The sequence below is a fragment of the Chenopodium album genome, chromosome 26 (genome assembly GCF_948465745.1).
Source record: "Chenopodium album chromosome 26, dcCheAlbu1.1, whole genome shotgun sequence".
NCBI lineage: Eukaryota > Viridiplantae > Streptophyta > Magnoliopsida > Caryophyllales > Amaranthaceae > Chenopodium > Chenopodium album.
In genome coordinates this window covers 13375969-13394683 of record NC_137859.1, presented here as the reverse complement: position 1 = coordinate 13394683, position 18715 = coordinate 13375969, and the positions used below count along the sequence as shown (strand labels likewise).

At 34.8% G+C, this 18715-nt stretch overlaps 1 protein-coding gene and 1 long non-coding RNA gene across 2 annotated transcripts; both read left to right on the top strand.

The window, feature by feature from the left end:
- The first annotated feature begins 4543 nt into the window (after nucleotides 1-4543).
- LOC145618655 (uncharacterized) lies at nucleotides 4544-5429 on the top strand. Its single transcript, XR_014107962.1, has 2 exons — nucleotides 4544-4686; nucleotides 5179-5429. It is a non-coding gene; the product is annotated as an uncharacterized LOC145618655 (long non-coding RNA).
- Nucleotides 5430-10908: 5479 nt separating this feature from the next.
- On the top strand, nucleotides 10909-13380 carry LOC145618254 (F-box/LRR-repeat protein At4g14103-like). Its single transcript, XM_081673031.1, has 4 exons — nucleotides 10909-11029; nucleotides 11485-12553; nucleotides 12663-12827; nucleotides 12927-13380. Exons 2-4 carry the CDS (start codon nucleotides 11489-11491, stop codon nucleotides 13242-13244), a joined length of 1548 nt encoding a protein of 515 aa, XP_081529157.1. The 5' UTR covers nucleotides 10909-11029; nucleotides 11485-11488; the 3' UTR covers nucleotides 13245-13380.
- Nucleotides 13381-18715: the final 5335 nt, after the last annotated feature.

Here is an 18715-nt window from a genome sequence, read left to right as displayed (position 1 = left end):
TGTAGCAGTCCAGAAACTTCACCTACAACCACAAATATACACATAAATTTAAAAGAAAAATAAGGAAAACCATAGCGAAATTAATGAATTAAAAAATCAAAGTTATAAGAAAAAAAATATGAAAATGTATACCAAAATCAAAGTCAAAAAAGTTAAACAAAAGAGATCTAATGTATCATTCAGGCATGGAGATCTGATTATGGTCTTTCTGATAAGCAAGCTCTTCATTTGTCAAAATTGGAGTCTCGTATGGTTGATTTGGTTGATGGAGGGGAAGAATTTAAGAGGTGTTTTGTTCTTCATGCTATGTGTAGCTTTTTAGCTCCTACTACTAATAGGACTGTTTCATTGAAGTTGCTGAAGGCTGTTGAAGAAGTTGATGAAATCAAAGATTTTGATTGGTGTTCATATGTTTAGAAAAAGTCAAAGAAGGTTGTTCAGAAGTATAAGAATGATGAAAAAGCTCAAAATGTTAGTGGTTGTTTGCTGGCTTTGCAAATTATGTATTTTCATCGTTTAAATTTTCAAGGAGAAAAGGAAAGTAGTACCATTCCTTTGATTCAGCATTGGACAGATGCTAAGATTAAGAATCGGATTAATTTAGAGATCAAAGCTTGAGGTTTTGGACAGGAACCATTGGATACCCTTACATATCCTGTGTCACAGCCTGTCATTAAGCAATTTAAACTGTTGTTGAGCAACCTCGTACTTTGGGATACGATCATGGTGCTTCTACAAGTGGTAGAACTGGCCGCATTCTTGCATTTGAGCTTCCGGAAGGTGTGATGTCTGATGATGAAATTAAAGAAATTCAACTGATGCAAGTGTTCTGTTTTTTTTTTATTATTTTTTTATTTTTATATTTAGTTATTATCTCTTTATGTGCACTAAAGTTACCCTTTATGTGCACCAAAGTTACCCTAAATATTCAATTACAAGGGTTACTTTGTGCATTTAAAAGGGTGACTATATGCATATAAAAGGGTCACTTTATGCATATATCCTGAATTTTCACTTTTTTATTATTTTTATTTGTCACCTTTGTATAGTTTCTTCTTTGTTCATTATTTGTAGGCTGTTCATGAGACATTTCTTTTGGTAAAAAGAAATATGGTTGTTTGATTGTTGGTTCAAACACAGGGTTTTGAAACCTCGAGTGAGATGATTGCTTCTCGTAGAACTGTTTCATTATCTTCTGATGATGTTGTTGCAGTTTCTCAAACTCAACAACTACTCTCTGATCCTCATTACCTGAAGCTTTTAGATGGTTTAATTGATGAGTGTAATAAGATGAAATCTGTACATGAGATGTTTCATGGTTTTTATGAACCTGAACGAGGTCATAAAGAAGATGTTTCTGAAGATGAACCTGCACAAGGTTTCAATGAAGATAAACCTAAGGATGATGACAATGGTTATGGAAAAAGTGATAATGAAGTTGTTCCTGCTGGGCCTACAGTAGAAGTTGTTGATGAAGGTGGTAATGGTGGTAATGGTGCTGACCTTTTGCTATTATTGTTGGTCCTATAGTAGAAGTTGTTCCTGGACATATCATTAGAGCCAATAAATCTCTATGCTCTCTGTGGGCCAGTAGTTGTGGATGTGGCTTTTGTGACTTTGTTTTTAAGGGCTAATGCTCGAATTTACAAGAACTTGCCTCAGTTACATTTGGAAATTCTCAATTATTGTTTGCTGAAGGATGATTCATTGCAGAGGAAGTTAAGTGTCATTTGTTATGATAATTATTTTTTTTTTTTGTTTTTTTTTTTGATTTAGAGAAGGCATATGACAAGGTGCCAAGAGAGATACTTTGGTGGGCAATGTTGAAGAAAGGTATCCCACGAAGGTATGTAGACCTAGTTAAGGATATGTATCGGGATGTGTCAACAAATGTGAGGACATGCGGAGGGTTGACAAAAGATTTCCCTATTACAATCGGATTGCATCAAGGGTCTGCATTAAGCCCTTTTCTTTTTGCAACGGTTCTAGATGAATTAACTAGACCAATTCAAGATGAGGTTCCATGGTGTATGCTGTTCGCAGATGATATCGTTTTGGTGGATGAGACTAAGGATGGGGTTAATGTCAAGTTGGAGCAATGGAGGCAAAGGTTGGAATCTAGAGGGTTTAAGCTAAGTCGGAGTAAGACTGAATATTTGGTATGTCGTTTTGGCACTCAGAGGGGGACAAGCAATGAAGTGGTGAGTTTGGATGGAAAGGATTTGACCATGAGTGAATGTTTTAAGTACCTAGGGTCGATCATCCAGAAGAATGGTGACATTGATCAAGACGTGACCCACAGGATTAAGTCAGGGTGGCTTAAATGGAGAGCGGCCACGGGAGTGTTATGCGACCGCAGCATTCCCTTAAAGTTGAAGGGAAAATTCTACAGGACTGCCATAAGACCAGTGTTGCTCTATGGTACAGAATGTTGGGCTTCTAAGAAAGAGCATATTAAAAAGATGGAGGTTACGGAAATGCGCATGTTAAGGTGGATGTGTGGAAACACTTTAAGAGATAGAATCAGAAATGAGGTTATTCGCAAGAAAGTAGGTGTGGCGGGCATTGTAGATAAATTAAGGGAAAATCGTCTGCGTTGGTTTGGACATGTAAGACGGAGACCCGAGGGTGCACCGGTGCGAAGAGTGGAAGAGTGGGACCATGGAGGGATTAAACGAGGAAGAGGGAGACCAAAGATGACTTGGTTGGAAGGAGTGAGGAAGGATATGAAGTGCATGGATTTACGTGAGGATGAAGTTTTGGATCGTAAGGGATGGAGGAGAAAGATTTATGTTGATGACTACACGGAATAATCAAATTTGGTTCATGTTAGCCGACCCCACTTTTGGGATTAAGGCTTTGATTGATTGATTGATTGATTGATTTTGTAACACCCCAATAATTCTCTCTTAAAACCTGTAAATACCCTGAACAAAATCCAAGAGAACTACTGGCCAGGCATGCTACCACCACGTGTTCAAACATTAAGGCTATATCCGAAATTAGTAGCGGAAAAACTAAATCAGTTATAAATAAGTTTCAAAACCAACAAATAAAACCAAATTAAGTGATACAAGCTAGAACCATTAAGGTCCTTATTCAAAACCCAACAAAAGTAGTAAATAAATAATACCAAAGCTTAAATAAATTCAAACTTATGAAAAGAAATAACCTGCGAACAATAACCAACTCTCCACTTAAAATCCCAACACCTTGATGCAAGTCCAAACTATGTAAACGCCTCTGATGAGTCTGCTCCCCAATATTACAAGTGTAAAGATTGGATCATTACAGGGTCATTGAAAGGCGAAGGCCATGACCAAAGAAAGACACACGAAAGCACGCAATCAGCAAAGCTGAGTACATACAAGTTGCGAAATAAATTAAGAAATCCCTAACATGCTACTAATAATCAAACATATGCATCATTAAATTATAGACTCAACACACGACTCAACTATCAATTTTATTAAGACGTCACTAGTTAATAGTAGTAGCTAACTCATTTTATTTATTTCATTGGATTAAGCAATAGACAAGGTTGTCCAACCCATGCTCCATTTGGAACATCAATAAAAGAAAAACCCCATGCCTCCTTTCAGAAACATCAATAAACATCCAAAGACCACGGGCGCGACTCCATGACCGTAGTTAGTATGAAATCTCACCTAACTCCTAGTTTTGAAAAATATTTGAAATAAGAGACTCGTAGATCAGACGGCCTCGAGAAAAGTGCACGGCTAATACCCCGTGTACCCCAACCCCTGATTATCATTACTCTAGATGTGCACCAATCCAGAGTTTTATTGCTCATCCATCTTGCACTTTACGTGATTTACAAGATTAGACTTGGTGATGACTCATATGCAAATAATATAATCAATCCAATATCAATTCAATCAAGTAAAACAAGTTTCCAATTTCATTTCTTGATTTATTAGTGACAAGCAACATTTATTATTTATTCCTTTAATTACCTTGGTGTATAAACATCTTGAGTGCATAAGGCACCCCAAAACCTTAATCTCGTCTTATAAGACTTGAATTCTCCCTTTACTCATTCTATTTCAATAATCATGAATAAGTAACAAATAAATCATTCCACCTATTCACATACCTTTGCCTCTAAGCGCATCTTGCAAGGTTAATGCATAAATAATATTTTCCAAGTAAAATCACTAGTAGAAAAAGTGAAAAAGGCAACGCTCAATGGCCACCGGTTTTTAAGAACCGGTGGCAATAAAAAGGAGAAAAATGGGCGGGGATAGTAATGCCACTGGTTCAAACCGAACCGGTGAGGAAAATATTATTTCCACCGGTTCAAAACCGGTGGCATTGTAATATTAAAAAAAAAATCACCCCTTTATAAAACCCAAACCCTACTCTCTCCCCCTCTCAGCCGTTTCTCTCTCCCCTCTCCTCCTCTTTCTCTCTCCTCTCTTTCTCTTCTCCTTCAATCAATCTGCACCACCACCACCGTACCACCTCTTCTCCTTCAATCTCCACCACCATACCCTTCTCCTTCGATCTCCACCACCATATCTTCTCCCTCGATCTCCACCACCACCTCTTCTCCTTCAATCTCCACCACCACCACCAATTTTCCACCACTCCCGCAACAATAACACCACCGCCGCTACAATACCACCACGAACACATGCATGAGCAACACCGACTTTAATCGAGGTTAGGGTTTGATTTTAATCGATTTTTTTTAATTTTGATTCAATTTTAATTCGGTTTTACTCGATTTTAATTCGAACTTTATTTGATTTTAATCTATTTTATTCGATTTCTTCTTGGTTTTTCTGGGTTTTTAAATCCAATTTATCTGGGTTTTTAAATCGAATTTTTCTGGGCTTTTTAATTCGAATTTTCTGAGTTTTAAAATCAGCTTTAATTCGATTTTTATTTGATTTTAATCGATTTTATTCGATTTCTTCTGGGTTTTTTGGGTTTTGAAATCGATTTTTTCTGCGTTTTCAATCGAATTTTTCTGGGTTTTTTAAATCGAATTTTCTGAGTTTTAAAATCGATTTTTATTTGATTTTAATTCGATTTTAATTATGGGTTTTTTTTTCTGGGTTTTTTTTGAATGATTGTAATCGATTATGCATAGTGTTCTGAGTTTTTTTTTTTTTTTTAATCGATTTGTTTTTTTTGTTTTAATTGATGCAGGTATATTGATTTAGATCTTCAATCGAAGGATCAAGATTTAGGATTATTGATTTAGATGTTGTATGGGTTTTTTTTTTTTATTTTGATGTTGTAATTTTTTTTTTTTGATTTATATTGTATTTTTTTTTTTTGATTTATATGTTGTAATGGGTAGATATTGTAATTTTTTTTTTGATTATATGTTGTAAGTTTGCGATTATATTGAATGATAAATTGATAATATGATATTGGGAATTTTTTTGTTGGTTTAATTGTTTGATATTGGGATTTTTTTTTGTTGGTCTAATTGTTTGATATTGCGATTATATTTATATTTTGATATTGGGAATTTTTTTTGTTGGTTTAATTGTTTGATATTTCAAGTGAATAAAAAAAAATTATATGGGACAATTGCCACCGGTTAACCGGTGGCATTAAATTTAATATCAAAAAAAAAAAAAAAAGTGGGAAGTGACTATTTCCACCGGTTAACCGGTGGCAATAATGATTTTTGCCACCGGTTTTGAACCGGTGGCTTTTAAAGGAGCTATTGCCACCCCCCAAATGACCACCGGTTCAAAACCGGTGGCATTGGGGGGTTTTGAACCGGTGGCCAATTCATATTTTCTCCTAGTGAATAGTGCACATCATACGGAAATCACAATGTATAACCAAACAATTATTCCCAGTCTTCTCTATATATGATACTAAGTTTTGTTTCGTTCCTAAACATGCTTCTAAAGGCAAGGATTCATAACTCATACGTACCTTGAGTAAACGAATTAGTATGCCACTTTACTAACTAAAAATCCCCTTCAATAAAGTCCTCTCCTAAACCAAACAATAATAATTCAATCAATACCCAAGCAACATAATTTACAGCAATACTAACTCACTTTAAAACCTTCAAAATTCAATTAAACAACACTTTAAAACCTTCGTCCCTTTAATTGAAATCAAAAGCTTATTTATAGTTCTTAAAGTTTCCTTCATAAAAATCTTAAAATACAACTTTATATATGAAATTACAGCATATTTAAGCTACTACCCAAATCTGAAATTTTAGGGTTCGTTTGGCATCGCTGTGGTTTTCTGTATTTTGGTTTTTTTGTTTTCTAAAAGTATATTATATATGTCACATAATGAATTAAAAATAATTTAGACTTATTAAAATCATAATAATTTTGAAAACTGACAACTGAAAAGTGAAAACACCTTTTTCTTGTTTCATGTTTTTGGTTTTTAGTTTTCAAAAAAACAGGAAACTGAAAACCAAAAATGATGCCAAACAAGCCCTTAGTTTAAAGTTATAAAACAACCTCATAAACATCTCTACTTGAAGTAGCCATTATATAGTAGGTTAGTGTATTATAAACCTAAAAATCCATCATAAAGCCATGATTTAGAACCTTTTAAACTAAGATTAAAAATCTGAAAATTTGATTTAATAGTAGAAGGTATGAATACAACAATCTAGACTTGAAATATTTAATTGGATTTCAATTAGTTTCATAAGAACTCAATCAAACCTTCAAATTTCACAATTTAAAACCTTAAATATATACAATTAAAATCTAAAAATAAATTTATAATCAAGATAATTAAATTTAAACATAATTTATACACAATATAATTAGATAACTTAATCAACACGTTATGAACCTTAAAATCATGAAAAATCAAAGTTTAAACCCTAATTTTCACACTTATAAAAATCTGAAATTTTCGTCATTAAATCGAACATAGCAAAACTCATATATTTTCCATCTTTTATAATCCATATACTTAATCATACCATAATAATAAAAATTTGATAAAGATTAAAACTTGAGTTAGATTAAGAAAAGAAAAAGATAAACAAGAAGGAAAGAGAGATGAGGGCTACTACTGCTGGGCGGTGGTGCTACGGTGTGGTCGCCAAAGGAGGGTGGCGCCGGCAACGGCAGGGTGGTAGAAATTTGTTTTTCTCCCTGGTTTCGTGAGCAGCAAGTGAAGAAGGGGAAAAGCAAGAGGGAAAGTAGTACTAGTTGTAGTACGTGAAATTGCAAGGAGGGCAAATTTGAGGGTTTGTGTTCTTTCTAATGAAGTGGGCTTGGGGTTATTTTACTAATTGGGCTCAAATTAGTGAGTTTAAGGAGAAATATAAGAAAGTTAATCCAAGTACAATGATAGATTGATAGTAGAGTAAAATACTTTTCTTATTGAAGTAATCCTCATTAAATATATACATAAACTTTTGATTAAATTATATTAGAATAATATAAACAAATACATAATTATAATAATATACATATAGTTATAATAAAATATAATTATAAATTTCACAAAATTACAGGATTACATTTTTTCCTCTATTTTTTTGAATGCTGATCTTGTTTTTTATTGTTCCATTGAGAACCTTGTTACTTTTGGTATGAATTTTTTAATTCCAAGAGAAGACATGGTGTCCCTTACTACTCCAATTAGAATTCGATGGTGCATTATTGATTGCTACTATCTGTATCAGAATGAGAAAGCATGTTTTGAGGCTTCTGGTCCTCGAAAATTCTTCTTTGGTGTGAGGCAAAGTGTAAGTAATTTAAAGTCTGATTAATTGATGATCTTAAGAAAAATTGCAAAATTAATTACACATGGGGATAAAAAGGTAAACAAAGATTTTGAGGGGTAAACTGATTGGAGCTGAACTGAACTGAACTGAACTGAAATTAAGTAAATGTGAACAAGCCCTCAATAATGTGTAATATAATACATATACAAGTTCATGTAATTTGTTAATTTACAAATAAGTATAATATAATTTATTTTATTTTGTCTTAATTTGAATCCACTTATATTTGTTTTAGGGAAAATTAAAACGAAATAGGTTAATTAAAATCCATCCAAATATAACCAAAAGCTACGACCAATGATACTGATTCCAACCTTTAAAAAGTTTAGAACCAAAATATTGCAATGTCCTACAACCTAAGAAACACTGCAGCTTCAATGAGCAAAACAAAATACTTGATAATAGCAGAAAGACAGAAACAACAATAGCAGCAGTCTGCTTGAAATAACCCACAAAAAGAAAAAAAAATCCCACAAGAGGAGATAATCCCAAAATCCCAAAGCACTAGGCAGTGCTTCTCCTAAGATTAGCTTTATAGTGATCCTTAGCACATATTGGGGGTCTTCATGAAGAACCATCTACCCTTCCATGTCAACAGTTAGCTTCGCCAGATAATGAGCAACAAAATTTGCTCCTCTCGGGACATAGCTAAACTTGAACTTACATCCCTTATTCAGCAATACTTAGTCTTTCAGGATGACAGCTAACTCACTTGTTCCTTGACTATCCATTTTCTCAATGGTATTCTGTAGGATCTTTGCATCAGTCTCAATAATCACTTCACTAAGCTCATCATCAACTGGCATTTGCATTTCATCTCTGATAGAAATTAGTTCTGCCTTAATTTGCTGAGTTTTGGGCTAAAATCTTCCATGATTTGCCAAAAATTCAGGTGTCATCTGAGGTTTTGATAACCCCTCTTGATCCTGCCTTCCCATCCTTTCTCCGGGCTCCATCAGTATCAATTTTGAGCCAATTTCCTTCAGGTTTAATCCATCTGATATATCTATTTTTACTGGATGTCTTCTTAGTTTGTCCTTGAAAAATGCTAATAATAGCCACCAAATCCACCATGTATCTATTAAATAAGTTAACTGGATGAATTGGTTTCTAGCTCTCTAGATGTGCCAAAGAGCTATTGAAAAAATAGTGCTCCCCACCCTGCTCATACTTAGATTATAACGAATCCACCATTCCCAATCAATATTAAAAGGTGTGATAACTAAACTTTTTATCCACTCTATTGCCTATAAAAATTCTAGACCATAACACTCTAGAACTAATACAGTCCCTGAATAAATGAAGGTGATTTTCACTGTCCAGCTTACATATGGTACAAAGAGCATCAAAATTATCAATATTCTTGGCTAAAACCATGGCACCCGGTAAAATCTGGTGACTAAAATTCCAAAATAGCATTTTATATTTGTGAGGGACGGACATATGCCATAATTTCTTCCATGGGATGAAGGGAAAAGAAGGACGAGAAGTAAAGTTTGAATATAGTTTGTAAGCACTTTGAATGGTAAATTGGCCATGAGATTCTTGACCTCCTTATCTACTTTTTTTATTTTTTTAATTTTACCATCCCTTAAATTAAAAAAATTACTCAGATTTCCACATTTTTCTAAGTTCGGGTGGGCTTTTCTTTTGTGGGCCCCACTTAACGGCTAGTCGGCTACTAACCGCTACTTTGACTGATCCCCCCCCCCCCCATTTTTCTCTTTAAAACAACTCTCTCAACTTTAATTTGCATTTCCTTCACCAAATTCCACTATAACTAGATGAAGCCCGTGCGATGCACGGTTTGTTTGAATTTTTTAAAATAATTTTTTTTATATGTATTATTTTAATATGCTAAAATTAAAATAATACATTTAGATAATTTGTTATACGTTTAGATAAAATTAATGTGCTAAAATTTACGCTTTGTTTGGATAGCAAAGAAGGAAGGAAAAGAATGGGAGGGAAAATGGAGGAAGGGAAGAGAAAAGAAAGGGAGGGAGAGGTGAGCTCCATTTTCCTTCCAAATCTCTCCAATTTTGGAAAGATTATGCTTATTAAAGAGAGAGGGAAAATGAATCCCTCCCTCTCCTATCCCTTCCTTACCCTAATTTTTTTCCCAAACAAGAGAATTTATCCCCCTCCATTTCTCTTCTCTTCTTTTCCTTCCATTTTTTCCAATCCAAACAAAGTGTTATAGGCTAAAATTTGTTATACATTTAGATAAAATTGCTGATATCAAAAGATAATATTTTATATTTAATTAATTTAAAATGAGAAATCTCACTCACCAATTTTGCTTATGTGTCATTTAAATTGTTTAATTCTAAAAGAAATTAATAATCTCGTACTTAATTAGTTACAACTAAAATATATTATCTTACATGGCGCACTAAAAAAAAATTAATGAGTTACATGTCCGCCCACCCCATTCACTTATTTTCTCCCTTTGCACATTCAAGGTTGAGGCGTTTTCAATAAGCATTGTGCAAAAAATGTATAAACATTGTGGTCATACTCAACATTGCAAATGCTATACATTCTACCTACTCTAAACCCCAAGAAAGATAACCATAAATTTGTATTAACCCAATCACCTAATCCTAGTGCACAAATGGGGCATAACACCAAAGGTAAAAAGACCAAGTCAAGCAAATAACGAAAGCTCAAAGAAAAAAACTTCACCTACAGATACCCCCCCCATCACACACAAACTAACACATACGCGATGCACGGGTCGATCTATTTTTTTTTAAAAAAAAATATTTATTGGTCAATTGTGCTACATGGCACTTGAATTATTTATTGGACATAACTATGATTATAATTCTACGTGGCACGTTAACTAATCTTAAGTGGCATAATCCTATTGTAGCGTTTTAAAAATATTAATCCTATGTGGCGCTCTAATAATTTTTTAAAAATAAAAAATCCTACGTGATGCTCTAAAAACTCGGGAAAAAACTCCCCTATATATATATATATATATATATATATATATATATATATATATATATATATATATATATTAGATTAAATTGGGGTAAATAGACAGATTTGGGCATTAGGGTTCTTAGGAAAATTCAATTGGGCGTTTTTAACAATTTTGGCGCCCTATGCCCCTAGCCCTATGCCCTAGCCCTCTATCCCCCTCCCCCTTCCCCTCTCTTTAAGACTCTGAGTTTCCCATTGAAGCGCACTCCTCGTTCTCCACTGAGGCGCCTTCTGATATTTCAATCCTCCATTGAAGCAACTTCTGAGGTAAGTTCTTATTCCTTTTTTGTAATCATCATATCAATTTCACAATCTAGGGTTTAATCTAATATCAATTTCGTAATCTAGGGTTCGAACTTTTGAACTATTGGTCCTAATTACTGACGAGATAATTAAATTATGAACTTAATTGAATCAATTATGCCTCTTCTCCCTATAAAATTATGTGATTTTTCGAGCCTGAATCAAATTCGGTTGCTACTGTGTCGAAGAACCTTTATTGTCTGCCCTGTTCCTGTGATTTCCTGAATTTGAACTTTGAAACTTTGAACCAGGTTGTTTCGTCCCCAGTTGCTCTTTCAAGTTATCGCTTTCATATTATAATCCACTTTTTGTTTGATTTTGATTTTGTTTAAGCGGTTTTGCATGATTCATCCTATTTGATCAGGATCAGAGAGTCTTGGGTTTTAATAGTATCGTCTATTTATTTATCATGGGTGCAGGTGTATGGTCAGTATGGATAGGAGCTTGAAACCATGTACCAGTAATTATGCTACTATATGTGATGTTCAAAATCACAACTTTACTCAAATGTTGGTAGATAGGCTCTCCAGTTTGCCTGATGATTTATTAATTCGGATCCTCTCTTTGCTTCCTACCAAGGATGCTGCTGCTACTTGTGCCTTGTCTACGAAATTGAGGCGTGTTTTCCCTTTGATTACAAGTCTTGATTTTGATGGTTCACCTATTTCTCTTTGTTTGAAACATCCCTATGCAATTGAGCGTTTCCCCACTTTTGTGAGCTTTGTTGATACTGTGCTTTACACACACCAGTCGCAGTATCTTACCAAGTTTAGGCTTAAACTTACCAGCAAGGACTTTGGTAAAGTGTACTTTTTTGGTTGCGATAGTTGCTATGGGTGTAGTCAAGGTTGCCTCCCTGACTTGAAATCTCTGCGATTGAATGTGTGGATCTCTTATCCATTGTCTTTTTGTGGCCTTAGGGAACTTGACCTCTCTATACTGGTGGGGGAGTCGGGTGATTTTCAGCTGCCCCCAGCTATTTTCACCTGTGAAACGTTGGAGGTGTTGAAACTTGAGGTCAACATTGGTTTTGATCAAATTTACGCCATGCCCTCTTATCATCTTCCAAAATTGAAACAGCTCGTCTTGTTTGCATCTCTCATTTCTGAGGATGACTTTTTGCCGAGGCTAGTATCAAGTTGCCCTCTACTTGAAGATCTTACATTCCAACCCTTTACAAGGCATGTGAACATCATGGCTATCACGTCGACTTCCCTTCGAAGATTGACTTTAAGGATGCCTAAATGTCATGGTTTTATAGGAGATAGCAGCGACTGTGTGCTGATCAATACTCCCAATCTGGAGTACATTAAATACTCTGATAATTTAGCAAGTTGTTGCTCATTCCCTATAATGCATGATCTTGTTAAAGCATCTCTGACAATATGTATGGCCTTAAGATTTGAAAGATCATTTCAGCAAATAATTAACCTCATTAGACCTTTTTCTTATTCTCAACATTTATCATTGTTTGGCATTTTTATGGAGGTAATGTCTCAATCTCTAATTTATCTCTTTTAAGCTGAATAATCCTTTTTCTCCTTTCATAGTTGATTTTGAAATTTACCAATTGTAATTGTTTAACTTGTGGTTGTAGGAGTTTAACTTCGTCGATGAGGAAGTCTTAAAGGATAAACTGCCCATGTTTCCTAATCTAAAACATCTAGAGTTGGGTGATGCTACTGAATATAGCTGGTGGGATAATCTGTTGTTGCCTTTTCTCAACTGTTCACCTGTCTTAGAAACACTTGAATTTGTACAGGTTGGTGTGAGGTTTAGTAATCATATGAGCAATGTTGTTCAACTTCTAAGAGAGTTTTCTTAATTTTTATTTTATTGATTATTGCTGTTTACTTCTTAGGGACTCGCTGGATATCATGGCGGCATTTTGTGTAAGTATAGGAAAAAGACGCTGGAGCAGGAACGAGAATTTTTTACCCGTACAGATCATGAAACTCCCGTATGTTGCAGGAATCGTCTCAAAAGAATAGTGATAAGGGAATACCATGGATTAGATCAGGAGATAGTAATAACCCAGTTTCTCCTTAGACATGCGTTAGTTTTGGAGGAACTGGTCATATGCTTAGCCCGAAAGCCAAATCCATATCAGATGTTTATCGAGAACACATTGAAGAATTTACCGAAAGCCTCAATCACCTGTTCGATTCAAGTATTATGATCAGCATGGTCCATGTTAACTTCTATTCATTCTTACCTACAAGTTATCTTAGTTTGGTTGTATTTTTATTTAATAACTATTGTTAAATGATTTACTTATGTGAAGGCGGGGTAATTCTTACCCTTGAACTGTGCTAGGATCGAGCCCAACACATATCGTCTATGTTTGATAAATTATAGTCATTGTTAAAAATAATATACTACCTCCGGTCCAATTTATTTATTTATTGGCATGGACGACAGTTTAACATTAAAATACGTAGTAAATTTTTTTTTTTTTTTTTCTCATATTCAAAAATAAAAATTTTATAGAGATGTCAAATTGGATATTCGTCTATTGCTCAAGGGTGGGGATTATTTTAGTGAAGAAAAATCTCCATGCTATGCCTATTTAAAGCTGTATCCCATGTGCGGGGTCTGATTCAGAGATTTGGGTTCAGTAGAGTTTGTTCATAACATCACAATTGTCATTTATATTCACCATCCTTGGGTTCATGGCAAGCCACCTGTTTGGAGTAGCCAAGCTACCATCACAGATGTTAGAGTAGCCTCCCTCTGCAAATATAATGCCGAGTGGGATATTGATGCCTGCAAACTTTGTTTTGATGAGGAGACGAAAGTCGAGAATGGAACATAAGGCGGGTTCTGGTATCATGGCAGCTAAAGATGATGTTCCGAATCAGAACAAAGCTGCCACACAGGCTTCGAATCAAGGCAGGTCAGCAGGGAAGCACACCAACAGAGTAAGTGTTACATTTTAACTGCAGGAAGTGGTGTTTGCAGGCCTACTATTCTGGACATCAGGAAAACAAAAATCGAGGATGGTGGTGGATACTTAGAACTACTGCAGATGCCATTAAAGAGGGAGAGGGGTTTCATGAATGTTGGCAACGATTTTCAAGGGAGTCAAAGAAGCGGTGAAGCTGCATTTGTGGCATTTACAAATTTCTATCCCTGACAGAAGACTTCTTAAATGGTTGCAGGGAGATTATACAGGAGCTCAACATGCAAGAATGCATTTTCGAAACATTGCAGATTTACTGTTAAACTTTCATTGTGTTAGTATTTGTATTGTATTGGGGATTAACTCTCCTTTTTCAGCTGTCAAAAAAAAAACAATTGTCATTTATACAGTTATACTAGGCATGCTTGTAAATTTAAAACATGTCATAAATATAAATAGAACTTGATGGTGGTTAGATTTTCAAACCTATACTTCCTTCGTTTTTTTCATATTGCAATGTTGGGAAAAATACTCTTATGCCTTGCAAACATATTTTTTGCTCTGTCATTGGTTTTAGCAAAATCATCTTTATGAGAGATGGGTTCAGAACTGGTGATTTGGGCTTTCTTAGCATTGTCTGTACCTGACACATAAGAAGAAATGAAACTAGGATCTCTACGTAAAATAATTCACAGCGCAAGTGACAATTATAGAGACATCAAAACTGTAGAAATCATAAAAAAAACACATAACAAGCACAAGCATATAGAGAAACACACTTGGAACGGCTTAACCTATGTCAATTTTAGTCGTAACTCTTAATTAACAAGTTCATTCCTAAACCAAAACACGCTGGGATATGAGGATCCCTGCGTATATCCCAGGAGCGGTTAGGCTTTGAATACCATTTTGTAACACCCCCGATATACTAACTAATAATAAACAAGAATTAGAGGGAAAATAAACAACCTTTAAATAAAATTGCGGAAGCATACGCCTAAATCGAAGGTATTACCGCCACACTCGACTACCTGTCAAGTGTTAAGACTTACAAAATTCCAATAGTTACAACCCAATAACTAGGTGAGCTATTTATACAACTTTACAAACTTATTATAACAAACTAATCGAAACACTTGAGCTCCTTTAGCTACGATCACTTGATTAGTCTGTCACAACCTTGACTACTCACCATTAAGGACAAATTCCAATATAGATCGTCGTAGGGCCACCATAAGAAAAAAGCATGGCTGCAAACACAAGTAGCACAACAAAACAACAAACACACACACGTTAGCAAATTAAAAAGCTGAGTAATCACCACATATCAAAATATAATTAAACAATATATATAATAATCAATATAACTAGCTCACTTAGCAATGTAGCTCGAAACTACATTCACAAATATACCAAACTCAAGGGTAAAATTAACTCCATACTCCGAAAGTAATCCTCAAATATAATAATATGATAATTTTCTCAATTAACTCATCTAACCAATAAGTGTGTCACGCTCTTTGTTCTATACCTAGCCTTGGACATGAGTAATTCGAATAATAAACCAACAAGTGTAAAAACTTGAATACTCTCAATAACCAAAAAAACACCTTGAACCAGACCACATACGGGCCAATTCCCACTGTAGGGGACAATAGAAAAATAAATAATAAAGATTGTACCTCATTCTTAACTCATGATCATTATCTCCTTACCAACATGCCAAGGACTAAGTTATATAACGCCGAGCCTCAAACCAAGAATAAAATATAATAATTCTCAAGGTTTTGATCTCATACTTGATCAAATAATCTTTCACATGATAAAAAATAATATCTCAATATTGGCACAAGTTTCCAATTCATATATGACGACATATTCGGTTCATAAAATATCTCAACTCTTATAGGGCTAATACTAGTACCCAAAATTAATTTATTTTCAACCCAAAATAATACTCTGCATTAATCACCCTAAACCTCAATAAAACAATACTCCCTATAGCAACAACATTAAAACCCTAGAAATTATCAATCGTAAACAATATAAATAATACGATACTCATATCCAATCAAATCATATAATATCAATAATCAATCATGTACATATACAAACTTGATCACACGAATTACAATTATAAAATTTACACATAATAATAATACAGAGTACAAATAATAAATCATATCACACATAATAATACGAAATATAATACAAACATCTCCAAAGTTTCGTGTGATTACCTTTCAAATCGAAACATCAAATATATTACATACGAGCAAGGAACATTGTTGGATTTGGGGAACAAAAAGTCACCGAGTATGCTTGATCCAAATAATAGGAAACAAAGTTACCCAATAATTAAAAAAAAAAAGGAAAACATGAGGTTAGGTAATTGATAATTGCTTTTAGAAAACTAAGAAGTGGAATCAAATGTAAAATCATCTTACTGCCAACCTTGTGAGGACTCTCGTACGGCAAACGAAGTGCACAGAGAAATAAAGGTTTATATATACATTACATAAGTAATTTAGATAATTATTAAGGTTTCAAAATAGTTTATATAAGATAACAAAAAAAATAAAGTAGAGTATAAAAAAATTGATAATTTCATATTTTAGCCATAAAATATATTTGATAACATCTTAAAATATTCGGGTATTACATGCATCGACTAAAGTTTGCAGAGAAGCCAGATAAGAGATTGCCTTCATGATCTCTAATGATCCCTCCACCCCCTGCCAAGCCTGGACACCCTTTAGCAGCACCATCATAGTTGAGCACATACCACCCCAATTAAAAGCCTACCACGAGATTTGCTGCTGCTGTTTTGCTTGCCTTAAACAAGGAGCATCTTCATGATTATTTAAGTTGCGAAATACATCATCTACTCTTATACGAATAAAGGCTCCCATATCAATAGGAGTTTCGTCCCCTTGTTAAACACATAGCAATTTCTCCACCTCCACACCCACCAAGTAATTGTACCAAAGAGATTGGACCATCCTTGGTCATCAATTTGTCCAAACTCCTTGAGATTATGAGAAATCCAATCCTTTAAGGACCCTTGAAAGAAATTACGAGCGAGAGTAGGAGTGAGTACTATTTTCCAGACTTGCTTTGCTGCTGAGCAGTCACGCAATATGTGCAGGGTACTTTCTTCCATATGACCACAAACGAAGCAACGGGGAGCGTCAGTGAGTTTCCTTTTGAACCTGTTATGGTTCCAAGCACCCTGTCATGGCAAGCTAGCCATAAAAAGCACGCACACGCTATTGCACAAGTGCCTTCCACACAAGATTCCAACATTCTTCATCAAGAACATCTGTTTCGTGGCGCATGATGCTAAGGACAGATTTGATTGTAAATTTGCCCTTTGAATCCCCCTTCCAGTAGATTAAATCCCTAATACTCGGGTTTGATCTAACCTCATGATTTTGTATAAGCTTCAAAGTATCCGAGTCTAAGAAAGAGGCAAAGATGTTCCACCTCCTGCCATGATCGGTTTCCCACATATCTTCCACTGTCACGCCAGCTAGTTCAATTCCATGGTGTCGTTTCTATGAATACTACAAGAAGGGGGGTTGAATTGTAGTATGAGAGTTTAGCCAAACTTTTTGCGGAATTAAAGCTAAGTAAGCTAAAAGAACAGAAAGATAAATAGAAGGAACTAAAGTGCACGAGAGATTTTTAAGTAGAAAACTCCTTGGCCCTAATCAAGGAGAAAAACCACGACCACTTGAAATTTTAGGAAAAGAATCTTCACTAGAATAGGGCAATAAATCCTATTACAAACTAAAGACTCTTACTTCAAGTTCCTCAACGAACTTGAAGCCCCGAGGAACAAGTCACCCAACTTGTTACTCCTTCTCTTCTCTTTCTCTCTTCTCTCTTCTCTCTTCTCTTTCTCTTTCTCTTTCTCTTTTTCTTTCTCTTTCTCTTCTCTTTCTCACTTCTCTTTCTCACATCTCTTTCTCACAATACAGAAGTTCACTCAAACTTCCCCATTCCCCAAATTACAACTCGAAAGAAAGAATAAAAACTCTAGTACAAGAACATTAAGGACACTCTAATCAACTTATGTGGAATTGGACTCTTAACTCGATTAAAAGCATAAAAACTTATGTGAGCAAGGGTGAATGTTTCCAACAAAAATTATGACCTATTTATAGAGCAATAAACGCCTTGGAAAAACTTCTTTGTGCAGCAAATTCATTACGCCACTATTCATACACACTAAGAAGATCATGTCCCTTAATTTAAGGAACCATGAACTCCTCAAAGTGCAAAACCATGACTGAAGAAGAACATGGGAGAGTAAGCCGCAAGTCTTGGAAAACATGGAGATTTTATTTTCAGAAGATATTTTGTAAAATCAGAAAAATAAAATCCTCTTTTTGTTTAAAAAGATATTCGTTAGAAAATAACAAACTTTCCTAAAAATTAGCTAGCCCAAAGTTATCTTTTTAGACCAATTCCACACAGTATTTCGAATGCAACTTAATATCTTATAGTTACATAAATCGTAAGATATAAAAATATATTTAGTTTTCATGTTCTCTGATGAAGCTTCTACTCCGAGGCTTATGTTCCTTGGAAGGAACTTCTCTTCTCTTACGAGGCTTCTTCTCTGAAGCTTCTGTTCCTAAGGGAACCTTCTCTTCTCAAGTCTTCATTTCTGAAGCGCCAGTTCCTGTGAGGGAACTCTTCTTCTTGGATAGCTTTGTTTCTGGCCTTCCTGTTCCTCATGG